Genomic DNA, 15,545 nt, shown 5'->3' with positions numbered 1-15,545 from the left:
TATATATATATATATATATATATATATTTAGAATATATATATATATATATATATATATATATATATATATATATATTTAGAATATATATATATATATATATATATATATATATTTAGAATATATATATATATATATATATTTAGAATATATATATATATATATATATATATATATATTTAGAATATATATATATATATATATATTTAGAATATATATATATATATATATATATATATATATATATATATTTAGAATATATATATATATATATATATATATATATATATATATATATATATATATATATATATATATATATATATATATAATCTCGCACAGAAGAATGCCAACATTTTCATCGCAAATCAGTTTCGATATATAAGATCCATATTAAATTATCGGCCATGAGTTGCCCTATTATGCATTCCAGTCTCCTACTTAATCTTTTGTATAGTAATGCATGAAAATAACTAGTTTCCAACAATAACAGATCTTCGAAAATAATGTAGAATCATTGTGGCCTGATGGTTCGATTCCAGTTTTAAATTCGGAAATGCTATGCACTATATCACTATGCACGTAGGACGCACATTGTGCAAGTTAAAGGGGATGTGGAGTGTCAAATGTTTCCCTCCTGATATGGCATCAAAATTTGGAGAGTAAGACTCCGGCTCAGATGCAGTCATCGTTGTCTATCCACGGTTCAAAATTTAAGAGATCTGTGACACAGAAGTTGTAATACATTAACCCTTTAAAGAGCCATTTTTTTCTAGTCATATTATGTTAAAATATTTTTAGGCTTGAAATTAGAATGAGAAAAGGGCTTCATTTAGCTTATTAGATAAATTAAATTAAATTAATTAATTAATTTGGTTCATTAATAATTAAGTAACAAATCAAGACATCATTTTGTCTGAGATAAAGAACTGAAGCATCTAAGTTTCTGACTTACCAAAAACTTTTGTCAGAACTGATGCCAACCTACATAATTTCATACAAAGATTGATAAATTTGGTGGGAAGCATACTTCCCACTGCCCTAGAAAGGGTTAAAACTCGAAAACAGTTTATCATTTGATTATCATTATGATGACGTTATTATCGATCAACTATATTAAGCAATAAGTTACGAATTATGCTTTAAATTTTTATGTCAAATAATTTTCAAATGAATAAGAATATAAAATAAAAAATTAAAAAAAAACACCCCAAAATTTTGGAAAAGGATTTTTTTAAAGAAAATAATTTTGGGGACGTTATTACTAACCAATGAGAGCTCTAAAAGTTGTATCTCTGATATTTTTGATTCTGTAAATAATAGAAAGATTATAACTCATAAAGCATGCTTTCTGACTGATGTGAATTTATTTTTACCTTACCGATTGCACTGTACAAATAATGAAAGAAACATATTCAAGAGTTAAATTTGCATCATAATTTTAAATTTAAAATTACGTTCTTAAGTGAGCCCTAAATATCAAAATTATGTATAATTTGACATTAAATAAAATCATTATTTCCGGCGAATAAGCGTTTCGCCGAAGATAACTGATTCGTATTATGGAATATATCAGAATCCTTCGTGTGTAATTTTGTGAATAGCAGAATTTCATCTTTAGCATATATTCTATAGATCCTATTACGATCAAATGAGAAGTCTGAAGACGGATGATATTAAAACATCAACAACAATGCTTGCGCAATACATGTTCTCCAAAATCGTTCTATCTGGCACAATTAATAAAAATTCAATGAGCACTCGTTGAATCCTTCCTAAACTTTCTGTCTTCAGAATACCTTTACTTTTTGTTCTCATTTTATACAAATAATACCACAATCACATAATAGACTTAAATAATAAAAATTCAATGCGGCACATGCAGAATCCTTTCCACATTTTCCGTCTTCATAATCTTTTTTATGTTCTCACTGCATGCAAATAATACTGCAATCATATCATTGATCATAGACTCAAATAATAAGAATTCAATGCGAACACCCAGAATTCTTTCTACACTTACTGTATTCATAATCCTTTTTATGTTCTCATTGCATGCAAATAATACTGCAATCATATCATTGATCATAGACTCAAATAATAAGAATTCAATGCGAACACCCAGAATCCTTTCGATACTTTCTGTCTTCATAATCCTTTTTATGTTCTCATTGCATGCAAATAATACTGCAATCATATCATTGGTCATAGATTCAAATAATAAGAATTCAATGCGAACACCCAGAATCCTTTCTATACTTTCTGTCTTCATAATCCTTTTTATGTTCTCATTGCATGCAAATAATACTGCAATCATATCATTGATCATAGACTCAAATAATAAGAATTCAATGCGAACACCCAGAATCCTTTCGATACTTTCTGTCTTCATAATCCTTTTTATGTTCTCATTGCATGCAAATAATACTGCAATCATATCATTGGTCATAGATTCAAATAATAAGAATTCAATGCGAACACCCAGAATCCTTTCTATACTTTCTGTCTTCATAATCCTTTTTATGTTCTCATTGCATGCAAATAATACTGCAATCATATCATTGATCATAGACTCAAATAATAAGAATTCAATGCGAACACCCAGAATCCTTTCTATACTTTCTGTCTTCATAATCCTTTTTATGTTCTCATTGCATGCAAATAATACTGCAATCATATCATTGGTCATAGATTCAAATAATAAGAATTCAATGCGAACACCCAGAATCCTTTCGATACTTTCTGTCTTCATAATCCTTTTTATGTTCTCATTGCATGCAAATAATACTGCAATCATATCATTGGTCATAGATTCAAATAATAAGAATTCAATGCATACACGCAGAATCCTTTCTATACTTTCTGTCTTCATAATCCTTTTTATGTTCTCATTGCATGCAAATAATACTGCAATCATATCATTGGTCATAGATTCAAATAATAAGAATTCAATGCGAACACCCAGAATCCTTTCTATACTTTCTGTCTTCATAATCCTTTTTATGTTCTCATTGCATGCAAATAATACTGCAATCATATCATTGGTCATAGATTCAAATAATAAGAATTCAATGCATACACGCAGAATCCTTTCTATACTTTCTGTCTTCATAATCCTTTTTATATTCTCATTGCATGTAAATAATACTGCAATCATATCATTGATCATAGACTCAAATAACAAGAATTAAAGGTGAACACCCAGAATCCTTTCTATATTTTCTGCCTTCATTGTCCTTTTTATGTTCTCATTGCATGCAAATAATACTGCAATCATATCATTGGTCATAGATTCAAATAATAAGAATTCTATGCGAACACCCAGAATTTTTTCTATACTTACAGTCTTCATATTCCTCTTTATGTTTTCATTGCATGCAAATAATACCGCAATCACATCACATATAAAATGACTGCAATGAAGTAAATGTTGAAATATGAATATTTGTTTAATAAAAGTGAATTAATTTGTATGCCAGACAATATTTGATGAAAAAACTACAGAAAGAGTATAATAATAAATGTATATAATCTAATTTACAATTTTCTGTTTGGAATAAATATGAAAAAAAAAAAATTAAAAAAAATGGAATTCTTGTGGCATCTAAAATCTGCGCTGTTCTATTGAGAACACTTTTCAGCAATTTATGAATTGGCTACGGAATTTTTATTAAATCATTTAAAGGTCATGAAAAGGTGCTCTACGGAAAGTTAAATTATTCCGAAGCATTTCTATATACGTTGCCATAGCAATTTCACGGAAAGGCACTAAAATTATTGGAGTACCACTAACCACAGAGAATATAAAATATGAGTGAAGGTCTTGCGTGATAACTGTGTTGGCTGTATACATTCTGGAGTTTGATAACAGTATACATCTAATCTGTATTTAAATTACACAATTCATTTTTTGTTATACCTTTATAAGTTTCAGATTTAATATTTTACTAATCGCCTTTCCACCAGCTGGTTCTCCGGGGAAATTGCGTATGCTTTATTTCAGTGAAATTCTTTAGATACAACTTTATGCTTATTGATTCCGTCAAATTGTCAAATATTAAAGCCGTGTTATTTTAAGTGTCTCACATATTTCTGCACAATGTGTGCTTGAACCTTTCTAATAGAGACCAGAACCATGACATCATTGAGCCAATTTAAATACAAATGTTTGGTTCACCTATTTTATAACTATTTTGGTATTGTAACTTCACTTTTTAATTCATTTTGTAAACTACAGATATTAAAAAGAATCCTTCTTGTTTAGCTTTTAATTGTGAGTAAAAATCATATGGTTTAATATTTGATGAAACAATAGAAACGACTTGAATTTCTGGCATTAATGAATTCTATTAAGTAAAAAAATATATTAAAAAATTTTTCATCAGTTTTGGAAAAATTTTGTTCGACTATTAAACTGGTATCCTTAAAAAAAAATTAAATCTTGAAATGGTGTACAATTTATTTTGTGCAAGAATATTTTAAAAAAGTTATCGTGTGATAAAAGTCAAAATTCAACTTTTAATTAATAAAAGTTTAAAAAATAAATCGCTCTGAAATGCATATTCCGACCTACCAGAACTGCGTAACAGAATATTTGTAAAGCAACAATCAATTTTGAAAAAAAAAATGCAGCATTTGAATTTTTCTCTGCGTTATTTTTTTTTAAAGATACATTTCAAAATATTGTTTTGGAATGTTTTACTTATTGCATCATGCAATCGCTTCTCTGAAATAAGAAGAATAGCAAGAAACAAAGTATTTCTCATTAACCCTTTCTAGGGCCGTGAGAAGTATGCTTCCCACCAAATTTATCAATCTTTGTATGAAATTATGTAGGTTGGCATCAGTTCTGACAATTTTTTTAGAAAGACACTTAGATGATTCAGCTCTTTATCTCATACAAAATGATGTGTCTTGATTTGTTATTTAATTATTAATTAACAAAATTAATTAGTTAATGAAATTAAATTTATCTAATAAGCTAAATGAATCCCTTTTCTTATTCTAATTTCAAGCCTAAAAATATTTTAACATAATATGACTAGAAAAAAAATGGTCCTTTAAAGGGTTAAAATGATTGTCAACAATTTTTAAACGGAATACTTTCATTTTAGCATGCAGCAAAATTTCACTTTTATATCGCTCATTGCCTGACTAATACCATATTTCGTGGATTTTAATTTTCTAAAAGATAAAAAGAAAAAAAAAAAAAGAAAAAAGAAAGAAACTTTACAAGATAAACTCTAATCGAAACTACACTCGGAACAATGACGGAGTTCTTTCAGTCGAGTTTCTAATAACATTAAATATTATTACCTGAGAATTAATTTAAAACTTATCCCCAAGAATAGGTTGGGTAGCCATGGGTTTTGAGACATTATTACTAATTTTTCCTGCCTGAAATATATCAACTACTTAGCATTGTACAGTAACACATTTTAGATGAAAAGCTTGAGTGCTTTTTCATGTAGCTGTCATAAAATTTTATGAGCAAGCAGAGATTTTTCCCATTTATACTTTTATGAAGTAACGCTTCGCGGATTCTTTATACTAAAACTCCTGGGAACAAATGATTGCTTTTTTTTGTGGCTTACCTGACTGATGCTATATTTTTATTTATATATAATTTTTTTAGTTCAATATCCTTTGCTGCACCTCAGTCATAACCTCCTTTTCATTTTCCCAATTTCTTTATATACTGTTCTTTCATGGGTGTTTGTTGCAAGTCCTTTAACTATCGAAGACTCGTTCGTTGGGTCTTTACAGCAGTGATTATTTATAATTTTTTAAAAATTTCTTCTCTTGTAATATTTGTCGAATTTTAGTTACTACGATTTTGATGGCCTTACCTAATTAAAAATTGCAAGATTATCTTTGTGAGCTTTTCATGTTTAAATGGACCGTCTAAGATATTATTAAAAATTAGTTTTCGATCACATCGTAATGTCCTAGATTAATTCTGAAAACCTACCATCGTTTGGGAAAATTTTCACTCAAGTAGTTGGATGAACGGTTTTTGCTGCAATTACAAACAGTTCTAATTTGTATTATGAATCACTTTGTTCGCCTTAAAAAATGGTGTGAAAACAATTTTATAAAAGTTTAATTGCGCTGTGTGTTCTTTTATACAATCGTTGCAACTTATTGTCAGCGATTGAAATAGTGGTTCAGTGTAAAAATAAAAATGCAATTTCAATTTTATTAAAATTTAAGAAATAGATAGCCATCATTATTCATAGGGAAAATTTCCAATTTATTGCTCTTTCTTCTTTTTTTTCTTTCTCTTTCTATTTCATTCCGTTTTCTTGGATTTATATTTTAATTGGTTTACTTTTATCTAAGTGCAAAGCATCATTTAATAACACGTTGTAAGTAGGACAGGAAGAATAAAATGACGTGATTTAGTAGCTTGGAAAAAACTGATCTATACACAGAAGAAATTTAATTAGCGAAAACCTTTAAAAATTCAAATATTTGGTCTTTATAAATTCATTTTAGCGCTGTTTGTTATGATAGGTGTAGACATTTTGTTACGATATATTCAAAGGCGTGTCAAATTTTTTTTTAAAGCAAGAACTGTCAAAGAAATCTTTAACGATGTTCAATCATTGGCTATACGTTGTTGTACAAACATTTAACAACATATTGCCAGTGATTGCATCAGCAGTTCAGTGTTATAAAACACAAGGAGAAATTAAATTAAAAAAAATTATGTATTGTTTGTTGTTCCAATGTACAAACATGCTATTTTTTTATTATTTGCAACAATTTATAATAGTTGTATGCAGCATATTAACTATTTTCAATAATAAAAACACTGATCGCAACATCTAAGATAATTGTTTTTTGCATATTATTGTAAATTCTCTTTTTAAAATGAAACGCAATATAATATAAAAGTATTTTATTTAATATAGAGTATTTCATTAAAAAGTTCTATAATTCCCTTTGCTTCTTATCCGATATTGATGATTTCTAATGGTATTGGAAAACTTAATTTTACTACATTTTAATTGGATTCTAACCTCATATTTTCGGTTTGAACATATTTGTTTGAACGTTTAGTGTGAATTATGAACTAAAAATTTCAATTTTGAGGTTTTTTATTCGAAAAATAGAATGAATATGTTCTTATTTGAAAATTAGTACAGAAATTCCAGTAAACGCTCACTAGCGTTTCTAAAAAACTTTTTATTATAATTTATTACACAGTATAAATACAGTAAAAACTCACTTTGATGATTTTCACCGTTTTATTACGTTGACTCTATTTAAACACAAGCCTGTTAAGAGTAAAAACTTTGTCATCTTCATTTCAGTTTTAGAATAAAAAGTTTTTAGGCAAAAAAGTGCCTCTTTTGTTTTTGGTCTTCTTATAATTGTTTTTGAGATTAAACTAATGTTTCCTTGGCAACTACTTAAAAAAGTAATCACGGAACTAAGCACTTAAAAGTTTCATTTCATTTTTTTGTTAAATGTTTTTAATCATTTCATTCTCTGTAATTTATATTTTATGTTAATGAAAGATAGAAAAAGGAAGGATTTGAATAGTGAATACCAAAATTTTGAAAGGGAAAGAAAAGGCAACATTATTAAAGTATGTATTCAAAAGTTCTTTTTTACAGATCATTATTTAACATCGTTTCATTTAAGATAAGTATTTTACAAAATCCGTGGTAAAAAAAATTGAAGTATTTCCGTAAGAATTAGATACAATTAACAAGATTTGTTGTACTGGGTAGTTGCCTTGCAAGCCATTTTTACTTAATACATTAATTTATTGTGTTTTAGCTATTTCTCCAAATATATGAATTTTTTTTACTGCCCATGTTATAATGGTTTCGTATTTTCTTATTGAACTAATTATGATCGTATTTCTTAAAAAAACATTGTTTATTAAGAAATACGATCAAATTTTTAATATTGCCATGCCAATTAGTATCAAATTTTTAATTAAATTCTATACTTTTACTCTTTAAAAGTCCAAGTCACATTTTTTTCTAGTCACGGTATTTTAAAATGTTTTTAGGAATGAGGTAAGAAAGTAATTAATTTATCTTGTTAGATTAATTTAATTTGATTAATTAATTATTTTTGTTAGTTGATAACTGAATAAAAAAAATCAAGACACATCATTTTGTGGAAGATAAGAAACTTAAACTTCTAAGTTTCTATTTTATTGAAAAATTTGCCAGAACTTACGTCATCTTAAGTATGTAATTACATACAAATTACATCATTACGTAATTACATACAAAGAGTAAAGAATTTGGTGGTAGGTATACTTTATATAACCCTCGAAAGGGTTAAAATTCAGTTATTTAATTAAAATTTCATGCCTAAAAACTTTTTTGATTCTTTTTAAAATGCAGTATACTAATTTTATCAACCAATTATTAAATTATAAAAATTAATTGCAAGTTTAAAAGAAGGAAGTCCATGTGTTCAAAAATTTAAAGGATCCTTGTTTTCTCTTCTTTTTTTACACAAGTACGTGAAAAGTAATTTCGTAATGCATAACACTACGATTTATTTTTAAAAATTAAAATGAATGTTTCCATGTAGTCTTACAAATGAATGGCATTAGGAAATTTGTATAACAAAGTTAATTTTATTTAATTTAACAGATGAAAAACCATGTGAAAGTTTTAATATTTTGGAATGAAAACAAAAGTTGTATAAATTGTTTTCTTCGAAATTCATGAGATATTAATGCGTCGCGAGCATTAATAACATTTTGAGCAGACTACATTTAAAAATGTCTTCTTGAAAATCTATAATTACCGAAGATCTATTCGTCGTAGAATTACAAAATAGTTGGTATTACAAATTTACATTAGTGTACAGCTTCAATAAATTCTGAGATTACTAAATCTGTACGCAATGGTAAGTAGGCTTAACTAATACTCGAATAGTTAAAGGGCAACCCATCTCTCTACAGTGATTGATTGAATGATTTATTAATTCCGTTATATTACGATGCTATTCATTCCGTACATTTGATACGCTGTTCCCAAATTCAATGTTCCTCAAGACGAGCAAGAAGGGACATGAAGGATTGTCCTTTTTTATATGGACATATCGAAAAAGGCTACAACATATGATAAAAATAAAACATTTAAGAATATTTTCCATGAACATCTAATAAAAAAAAACTGTCATACTGGAAGATATCAGACTTGTACGTCCAGTTATATTTATTACTGTCCATACGATCAGTTTACAGCCTTGATGTTTTGACCATCCATGCATAATACTGGAAAAATTCTCATATCACGTATTCACCTTACACAGATACTGTGGCTCCTCTGTGTTGATTCAGCAGATAAGAAAAAATTGATGCTAGTCTGGCGCTTTTCCAAATATGATATTCATTCTTTGAGTTTCTTTTTGATCCATATGTTTTATAGTTAAAGAGTGCTAAAAATAAAGGGTCTACATACATATAACTACATATACTGATGAAAGCGATTTTGTACAATTTGTATCACCACATTTCGACCTGTAGACTAGAAAATTTCGATTTGCAATAAAAAAGATGATCCCCATGCAGACGTAAAGAGGTAGCAGATAGGACTGGCCAGAGGAAGAAAGTTAACCCCTTTCAGTAAAATGGCGAATATAGTTTGCCATTGATTTTTTATGCCATACAGCACGCTGACGATCTATTTTCATCATGCGATTAAAGTTAATATTAGATATGATAATAAATTTGATTAAAAATTTTTAGTGTACTGAATCCTCAACACTTAACACCACACCACATCTTCGTTTCTAGAGATTATATGGCCCCTTTTCAGTTTGGTATATACGTAGAGGGACTTTATTAAGAAGAAAGAATAAAAAATTCACTGAAATCAATTGGAAAGAAACATACAAATGACAAAATATGGAAACATATAAAATAACAAAAATGAAAAATATCTGGAGTACAATAAAACTGGATGAATGAGCATGATTATGTACAGCATGAGTGAAGGAATAAATCAATTATAAAATTAGGTACTTGAGTAGGCTTATGGATATATTATGAATAAAAAGCGAGATGCATTAAATAATGTATGGGAAAATTGATAGGATTAATCTAATTGGAATAATTATTCTTGATCAATTAGGAATCTAATCATGTTCATGATTTTTTTAGTTGAAAGATGAATGATTAAGGGCTCTTTTGTACCAAAGACCTTCTAGCGAAGACGAGGGTTTTCGGAGGTGCCATGAAAAAGTAAAAAGGCAGGATGTCGCAAAGTAAATGGATCGTCGACTTCTCGACAAGCGTAATAGTCATCTTCTAATAAATGGGAACGGCGAAAAAAAGAAGATGTCATAGATCACTATCATATTTTGTTTACCGTTAGAATTTTTTGGCACAAGTCATGGACATATTGCTGTCAGTCAGTGGGATTCAATATTATAAACATTTAGTATGGACATCTCTGTGGTCAAGATGTATTTTTACTAAAGGAAAAACACGTAGTGATATTAACATCGTAATGGAATAGTGCAGACTATGAAGATCAAGATGAATAGAGAATTCTGAAGAATCAGAAAAAATAAGAATACATTTACCTGATACTGGCAATGAAACTCATGATAGTGAAATATTACTAAGAAGATGAAAATGTGATAAGCGACTAATAAGTGATTTTATTGAAGGTTTTGGAGTCGTAGATACATCATCAAAAGAATAGAAGCAAGTAGATAATGTGTCTGAAATAAAGAAATTTACGTGGGTACATGGAGTCGCTCTGATTTTGCGAAGACTACGTGTTAATTCGAAGTCATTGGAAATTTTTGAAGAAGTGTTAAATATGAACTTACGAATTCCAATCATATCTATATAGGTAATAAAATTTTAATTAACAATATGTAAGAATTATAAAATGGAACAAGTTTTTTAAAATAAAAATTAAATGGTTATTTTATGAACGATATTTCATTATTAAATCTTACCGCAAGGGTTTAACGATTTTAATAAATCTAAATTGAAATAAAATTTTCAAAAATATGCGTATAAATAAAATATTCATACGAATGCCTGGAAGGAAAAGAATTTTAATGTCAGGTGCAATGCTAAATAAATGTATTAAAAGAATAAATATAAAAAAACTGATAATTTAACTTATTTTTTCAGATAGGTAGCATTATTTTTTTGTCATTTTCTGACGACTGTTTTGGACATTTAACAGCTCGTGTTACTGCACATTTACACCTAAGATCTGAGAGTTTTTGACTATGTCAAGTAATTTGAAATTGTTCTCAGAGTTAATATACTTAGAGAGAGATCAAGGAAATTTAAAATTTGTTTTTGTAATGCATATCTTTGAAGTTGATCAATTGCTCAAGAAAATAGTGATCTTGATAAATCGTGACATTGAAAAGTTGGTAGAAATCCTTCCGCAAAAAGGTATTTCAATAAAAACAAAAGAAACAGCGTTATCTGAGATTTTAACTCTTTGGACAGTTTTTTTTTTTCAAAACCTGAAAAGTACATATTTGGAAATTTAGGATGTTTTCCATAAATAAACTCGATTTTTCCCTATGTCTTTGAAGTACTACAAACTTGACTTAAATTAAATTTTACACGCTGGGCAAGAATAATGTTGTGAAAATAGATTGATGCTTAAATTGTTTTGAGCAGTTTGATGCTTTAATTGTTTGTCAATCATTTGCAAAAGGCGTTCAAAGCATTGCTGTGATTATCTTTCTTCAAGACAAATTAAATTGTAATAAAAAAATCTCATTTGTACTTACGCTATAGAGGTAGAGGTTCTTGTCAAAAGTCGCTTTTTCTTTATCCTGGCTTGCATGGTCGTCAGACTGATGTCCATCTCCTGCAGAAGAGAACAGATTATGATTAGTACTTCACCAAGAACAGAAGAAAATATCTAAGAGTGTAGTTATTCATAAAATCATTTATATTATCATACATCTGAAATACAATACAATAATTTAATACAAAAGCGCTTTTTATGAGAAATATACAGATCGCTTTAAAAACTTTTTCAAAAACAAAGTTTTCATTGTTAATAAAAATTTTACAAAAAAGAAAAAAACTTTTATGAATGAGTCTTTTTTTTAAAGATATGGAAAAGAACTATTTTTCAGAATTATTTTGCGATGAAATGTTAACTTAAATAATTTGCTGTTTTGAGGATTAGTCTTACATTTAATTCTTTGAACTTCCATAAAATGTAGAGTTTCTTTTTATGAAAATTTTTTGCTTGATTTTATTTAAATAAAGTCTAATTAAAGATACGTTTTTTTTTTTACTTATCCATCTCATAGATTCAAAATTACTTAATTCGTAGATTAAAACTGAAAGCAAACAAATTCCTAAATCACTAAAATCAGAGATATTAATTTAATATAAACCTTTAAAGGAAAACAAAACTACCAATTTTGACATTTTTAAAAGAATTTGAAGACAGAAGAATTAAAAAAAATTAACTTTACTACCCATGAATATTATCAAAAAAGAAGAAGAAAGAATATTAAAATTTGAACATGATTTTTGTATGAAAAACCAAGAACCTTTCCTAAAATTTTAAAATGCTTCATTTCTTATAAATATCTTTCCCATTTCTTAAAGATTCCCTCTAAAGAGAATTTTTGAAAAATAAATTCCAAGAGGAAGCTGTTAATTTTTTAAATATTTCAAGGCCATATCTAAAATGCATCCGAGAAAGTCTGCAAGTTGACATCGATAATTACAGCATAACATTGTTACATCATTAACATTTTTAAAACATCCCAGAAAGGAATTTAAGTACATGAATGAAATTCTTAAAATTATCACTTGGTTAAGCATTTTAACTTGAGAAAAATCTTTTCGGTCTTGTGCTGCACAAGACTGTTCGTGTGTAGTTTACTGGAAATATCCTGGCATCCTCGATGTGAAAATAATTAAATGATGTTCACTACAAATTAAATATCCAAAGACTGGAACAAGTTCAATTAGCGATGGAATTAACTTAATTAGTAATTAGTGAAAAATTCTTTTCTGGAAGAACAGAAAAGGAAGTACGTCTTCCCACACACGTAGACTGAAGCTATTTGAAATTCCAGGTAGCAGTACAAGTTTAGTAGAGGAAATCACGCAACATAGTAGAGTTAAATATATTTGTTTCCGATAATGCGAGGCTTTCAATTGCCTGACTATAGAATTGAGGAAACAGACTCGTTATAAATGTAGAATTCTTTCAAACAGAACAGATTATTTGGTATTTCATTCTGCTCAAACTTATTTACACATCAAAAGTTTTCAGATTATTTAACTGATTCTAGAGAAACACTGTGTAATCTTCTTTTTATATTAATATGTTTTGACCTTGAAGATAGTTGATCTTGAAGATAAAAATGTAAATTACACACCATTTGTTAGCAATATGGAGTATAGCAAAAATATGTAAACAGTTTAACTTTAACAGATAAATTGAGAGATTACAACATTCCTCTTTTTAGTGTATATTTTTTATTTCGTATAATTTTTAACAATATTTTTGATACAGATTCTATATTAATAACAAGAAATAAGAACATTCGTTTAACAATGGAGAGTAAGAAGTTAAAACTTTCTTTTACAATAGATAATAAGCAATAAGAACATTCGTTTAACAAAGGAAAATAAAAAGTAAGAACATTCTTTTAATAATGGAGAATAAGAAATAAGAACATTCTTTTAACACTGAAGATTAAAAAATAAGAACATTCTTTTAACAATACAGAATAGAATATAGAAATTATTTTGGCCTCCAACTCAGTACACTTTTGTTCTATACATACGATCTATACCCTCACGTGCTAGAAATATTTTCTTATTTGAAACTTTTAGATATCATGTACAACAGTATGTTGCCATTGATATTTTTTTATGCATTTATTAATCTCCACCATTTGAATAATGGAAGTGTAACATGGTCAGATAATGATTCGTTCAGTCAATGACTTTGCCAGTGACTAGATTAATCATTCATGAATAATTCCAAAGGAAAGTGCACACGGAATTGCTGACTGGGAACAAAATGTGTGGGTGTGTCTCTCCAGTTGCATTCAAATGTACGTGAAGAAAAAATCCAAGTATTTATTGCCTGATGCTATCTATGATAACACAAATATGTAGTTAAGAACTGAGACATATTTCGTCATACTTCAATCATTGAAATTATGTATTGCTATATGTAGAATAAATTTTGTAACATCCATTAAGATTTTTATAAGTGCTTGAATAAAATAACTGCAGACTTCTTAATTAATAAGATTTTATGTTTAGTGTACATATCGATATTGGAAAAGCGAGGGGGAGTGTTGTGAATCCATCTTTACTACTAATAAAAATGAATGTGTATTTGTATGTGTGGTAACTGAGGTTCTAAAGAAAGAACTGTTTGTTCTAGAGTCATGAAATTTGGGACAGTTGTATTTTGGAAAGGATAAATGAGCACCTCTGAGCGATTTTTATGAAATTCTAGTTAGGATTTCATTTAATTAAAAGTGAAATAATATTTTAGAATTTTGGTAATAATTTTCAAAAGTAAGATGCAAAAATGATTTTTAATCCATTTCAAAATGTAAAATAAATATCTTTGCTATTATGAAAATTTAGTTTCTATCCAATTCTTTTCCAATTTCAAGCAAATGCTTAGAAATATTTTTGTCCATAACATTACTTTTCATTACCGCAATGAAATCCAAGTGGCTTTAATTGTTAACACAAACACTTAATTACATGTTTCTATTTCATTGTTTAAAGGCAAGAAATTATGATCTTACTTATTTTTTCATATTCTTTGGTATCGTAAAACATTTTAAGTAATAAATTCAAATCATAAGAAATTTTACATTTTTTTTCAATTTCATCAAATTTTTTGTGTAATCTATAACTAAAACCATCTTAAATATTACATGTAAGGCGAAATATATCAAGTAAACTAAATAATTATGATTGATATATTTTAATTCTTTGATCCTCACTTAACTGATACGTTTGAACCATTTTAATGCTGGGAGAAAGTACTATTTTATACGAAGAATAATAAAGTGAAGTTGTTGCTGATAGCGTTTGTTTAGTTTTGTTTATTTTTATTAGCGTCCCGCTTTAAAGCAACGCTTGGGCTATTTGTGCTGATAAAGTGAAAATAGATTTTAGATAAATGCTGTCAGTTTCATTATATGACTTGACGGTATTAGAGACATTTATGTACAATTTGAACAGAATAAAAGAAATGCTGACACGCCACAAATGCCTATCGCAATTCAAAGTTTAAAAAAATGCTAAGAAGATAATGAATATAAAATTGTATATAAGAGATTTAAAAAGAACAAATATCAGTCTTTTTGCCTGCATTTGAACTAGTTCTTCAAGGCGACTAGAATCAAATGAATTTTCTTGTGATTGAATTACGAGATTTAAAAGGATTTAAAATAACTCTTTATTGCCTGCGTTCAAACTAGTCGTTCAAGGTGACTAGTATCAAATGAAGAGCCTTGTGAGTGAACCATTTAGTAAGGAAAATTGTGGAGTTCTATATTTGATGGAATCGGTGGC

The 15,545-nt window shown here is 27.8% G+C and overlaps 1 protein-coding gene across 2 annotated transcripts in view; it reads right to left on the bottom strand.

Moving 5' to 3' along the window:
• LOC129964099 (solute carrier family 12 member 7-like) overlaps positions 1 to 15,545 on the bottom strand; it is a 615,365-nt gene that overhangs the window by 60,745 nt on the left and 539,075 nt on the right. For both annotated transcript variants that reach the window (XM_056078781.1, XM_056078782.1), the window contains exon 2: positions 11,753 to 11,832. In XM_056078781.1, the coding sequence (XP_055934756.1) occupies positions 11,753 to 11,832 (80 nt within the window). The remainder of the gene's footprint in view (positions 1 to 11,752; positions 11,833 to 15,545) is intronic.

Source organism: Argiope bruennichi, chromosome 3 (genome assembly GCF_947563725.1).
Source record: "Argiope bruennichi chromosome 3, qqArgBrue1.1, whole genome shotgun sequence".
NCBI classification, from domain to species: Eukaryota; Metazoa; Arthropoda; class Arachnida; order Araneae; family Araneidae; genus Argiope; species Argiope bruennichi.
Note: the sequence above shows the minus strand (reverse complement) of the source record. Positions and strands in the feature narration are given on the sequence as shown.